The 4,153-nt window shown below is 30.0% G+C and overlaps 1 protein-coding gene across 1 annotated transcript; it reads right to left on the bottom strand.

Moving 5' to 3' along the window:
• Positions 1–255: 255 nt before the first annotated feature.
• LOC106677198 (uncharacterized) lies at positions 256–2,964 on the bottom strand. Its single transcript, XM_014414959.3, has 2 exons — positions 2,492–2,964; positions 256–565 (listed from the first exon to the last, which is right to left on the bottom strand). Exons 1-2 carry the CDS (start codon positions 2,914–2,916, stop codon positions 535–537), a joined length of 456 nt encoding a protein of 151 aa, XP_014270445.1. The 5' UTR covers positions 2,917–2,964; the 3' UTR covers positions 256–534.
• Between the last annotated feature and the right edge of the window lie 1,189 nt (positions 2,965–4,153).

Genomic DNA, 4,153 nt, shown 5'->3' with positions numbered 1-4,153 from the left:
TAGTGGCAATAGGAATCAACAAATACAATTATTAAGGTTAACGGTTTTACAAGAACTTACTTCTCTAATTTTTAATAGTTAATTAAAAACTCAAATATAGGACCACCAATGATAGAGTCACCTTCAGTTATTGTGTTTTTTCAGTGTAAAGCTGGCAGCTTATATTCAACTAGTAGGCGTTTAAAAGGCTATATATGTATCAAGGATGTTCCAGGAGAAAATTTCCCCAAATAAAAACTACATTATAAACATGAACATATATTTGAGCATGTTTAAAAATTTAAACAATCTAGGTACAAGTTGTCATAACAATTCTCGAAATCTTGTACAAGTCAAATATTCTTTTTATATTTGTTTATTCTATCAGTAATACTAGAATTAAATTTATATTTAAATAAATAAAGGTATTACACAGCCTATGGAAACATAAAGAAATGTGTTGAAATCATTCCATCCACCATTTTTAGCTTAGTATTTTAACCAGTAATTGTTATAACAACTTCTTATAGCTGTATTAAAATGATGTGTTATTCACTAGCCATCAGGTTTGTTCGAAATCAGAAATCTGAAACAAAAATTATTTCATAGTTAGTAAAATAAAGATAAAATATACATATTATTATCCAAGAATATTAAAAACTCGAAACAATAAAAAAAGCAAAAACGATTAAGAAAATTAAACAAAAAAAAAAAAACACAGCCACTTTATCCAAACTTTACACCATGAAAAACAAAGACAAAACTCCATGAAACCTCTATTTTGGAATTTCAGAATAGTATCTCAAAACAAGGGTATTACAACACAAATATAATTGTACTTCTGCAATAAAGAAACCCAACAAACTTAAGAAAACTGCTCTCATCACTTATTTTAGGCAAACACAAAATAAATTCAAATTTGAAACAAAAAATCTTACATCTGGAAAAAAAAATTAACGCGAAATTTAAAAGAAATTATTACTAAAGAAAAATATAAGAATCAGGCTATCAATAAAAAGTCAGATATGCATAATTCAAATTCATGTTACTCTAAACTAATAACACATAAGGCATTATTAACAACACTAAATGTACAGACATTAATGATTGCGCTAGGAGCACTTATAAGTAGTATATTTTTATTGTTGTTGGAAGTTTCTACGTCCATTCCATAAAAGAGATTTTCTAATGTATATTTTCATAATATTCACAATACCAGAAGGCATATGTAAAATTTTACAAATAAATGTTCCAATAATTTAATGAAAAAAATTGGACGCGTTGATAAAGGTTTATTACGGATTGTTACTATTTCCAAATAATCATGTATTGTCTGCGCGAAGTCAAAGTGGCGTATCTGTAAATATTGCTAACTTGGGTTTTGTTGCTTTTTAACGTGATTTTATAATCTCTATTCAATACCCAAAAAAAAGAGCCGAATTGTTCTCAGAAATTTTTAGGTTATAGTACCTACGATATCAAAAAAAAATGTCTATATACAATATAGATATTAGTCTGTTACTGTACCGGGAGTCAACCCTCTGGGTTTGGAACCCTTTTGGGATCGACCCAGCCTCAAAAAGTGGGTACTCTTAATTGGGGAAAAAATCTAGCGGTTATAGAGAATAAGCCACGGAATAAATGGCAAGAAAAATCAGTTCCTTGCATAACGGTTGTTCTAAAAACATTACTTCCTTACAAAGTTCTGACCCCTCAGCCTTCATGAGTTGTAGTGGTTCAAATCATTATAATTTTTAATATTTTCTATGACCAATAGATATTACCAATATGTTATCATTCCCTAATGTAAAATTAATTCAATATAACCCTCTAATTTTTTGGTCTGAATTTTTTGAAAGTAAAAAAAAAACTTTATATTTGAAAAAAAAATTCAATAAATATGTCCTTGTAATACTGTTTAATTTTCATAAATATTTTCCTAAGCTACTATCGGTTTTTCTTTATCAAAATCAACATTGGTCGTAATTAGATTTTCAAACCATTTCACTGCTGACTATCTCCCACTCGTCCTAATCAATATTTTTAATAAAACATTCGGCAAGGTTACAGAATTGTGATCAATACTTTTATACCATAGTTCCTAGCTTAAGTAATTTAAAATCTTCAGCAGTAATCCCAATACCCTTTCAACATCCAAAGCATTGAATTTTCAATTTTTTCAGAAATTATCTAATATCTGCAAAAATAATTCAAACACAATGTTCTCAGATATGGTAATTGTACCGACGATATAAAAAAAAAAATCTCTCCCTCTCTCTCTCTCTCTCTCTCTATATATATATATATATATATATATATACAGAAAGAGAGAGATATTTAAGACTGATTTGTAAATGAACCATAAATCATTCAAAGGAATAATTTATCCTTTATTTATATATTATTAAAAATTACAGACTTTCTCAATAACGCTTTTTTTGTTGACATAAAATATTAAACCATTAATATAAACATTTTTATACAATATAACTGGATTATAGACTTAAATTACCTAAGTTGTTCAATTTCTTCTTTAATCTCTATGATGTTGGTCTTTATGATAGAAATATCCTTCTTCAAGTCCTCACTGGTATAACTTGCTTCAGTCATATTGCTTATTTCATCATCCATTGTCGTTTCCGATTCCTTTACATATCTGTTATTATCTTCTGCTGAATGGGAATACTTATTAGCTCCTGCAGTTAATTTGCAGACATTGATTCCTCGGCGGGAAGTCAGTTTGTCATCTTCGACACTCTCTTTTTGTTTGTACTTCTTGCTTTTCTGGCATCTCGCACAGACAAACGGGACGACTTCCCCAGTGACCGCGTCCAAAACATCCTCCGCGATGTCCCAGGACAGATCGAACACATCTGCACATTCCGGACATTGTAACCTAATTACTGTTCCAACCACAGCCTTCACCAGTTTACTCATCACTGCAGTCTTTGGTTACTCGAAGCAAACTGGGCTATTTCTGTAAGGGAACAGTGGCGCTACTCCGCCTCTTGTTGATATTAAACTAGAACAAATTTTGTATTCACTACCTGTATTAAATTTTGCTATAGTTTATTATATTAAAACCGTACCATTTTGTATTCAATAAAGGGCTAACTTAATCGATAGTTGATAGGCTAGTATTACTTTCAGGAAATGTTTTAAAATATATTACATTGTAAATTTGGATGGTTGATTATTATTATCAAGCTATATTGTATTGTAATTTTTGCAATAATAATAAAGTTAAATTCGCGAAGCAATAATTAAATATTGATTACGTTCCATCACAACGTTCTAATTCTTTTGCGAACAAGAATGTCAACCAAGCCTAGAAGATTATTAGAAACTACGGAGCTCCTTGAAAACTACGTAAATAATTTTACTCAAATCAGATCAATTCGATTTGGTCATATTTATGAACAAGTGCTTAAAAAAAATGTATATATACTAAAATCTCTATTTAAAAATATATTACTTCTATTTATTGATCAGTTTAGAATATCAATAAAATCTTCATCTGAAACACAAGTGTTTTGTCCAACTGTGGGTGTCAAACCGGACAATCCTTTTTCGAAATGTAGGTGTGTAAAGGACAATGCGTTTGCCGAAATATGAGCGAAAGTATTCGACTCTAATTCAGAAAAATGTAAGGTATGCAACATTTTTCTGAATTAGGGTCATATCGATTCAGTCGTTTTTTAACAATAGTTTGTTGAGGGAAAAACTGTATCACCATTGTTTGTAAGCTTGACCATGATCTTGGGTGCATAATACCCATGCTGAGCACTTTTTTGTTGCTTACCTTTGTCTAGTTTTCATTGGCTGGCTCACACCTTTTGCTTTTTATTAATTATCAATCAGGATGATTGAAGAAAAATGTTTTTAAGACCTCATTAAACCCTCATTATAAAAAATAAAACTATTCAAGAATAAATTTGTTTTATTTGTAAACAATTTTATATATAAATATATACATAAGTTATGATAGGATAAGGCACTGTGGCCGCCTTAATACTCCCTACCATTGTAAATAAACATCTAACAGGATTTTAAGGAGCAATAACTTCAGAAATATAGTAGTGTTATTTTCAGTCTAATTGCGTACTGTTACTCTGCCCTGAACCTTGCTTTTTTTTCCGTTATAGTTCTGACAACTCATAAGTGGTGCCGAAAC

This window comes from Halyomorpha halys, unplaced genomic scaffold, assembly GCF_000696795.3.
Source record: "Halyomorpha halys isolate HHAL.00 unplaced genomic scaffold, Hhal_1.1 Scaffold91.1, whole genome shotgun sequence".
In the NCBI taxonomy this organism is placed as follows: domain Eukaryota; kingdom Metazoa; phylum Arthropoda; class Insecta; order Hemiptera; family Pentatomidae; genus Halyomorpha; species Halyomorpha halys.
The sequence above is the reverse complement of the archived record's forward strand: the minus strand, read 5'-3'. Positions and strand labels throughout refer to the sequence as shown.

Excerpts from the sequence above, each read along its gene's own strand:
- LOC106677198 (XM_014414959.3), bottom strand. The coding sequence starts at position 2,916 with ATGAGTAAACTGGTGAAGGCTGTGGTTGGAACAGTAATTAGGTTACAA. Across the intron at positions 566-2,491 it reads GAAGAAATTGAACAACTTAG|ATTTCTGATTTCGAACAAAC; the intron begins GTAATTTAAGTC and ends TTTTTGTTTCAG.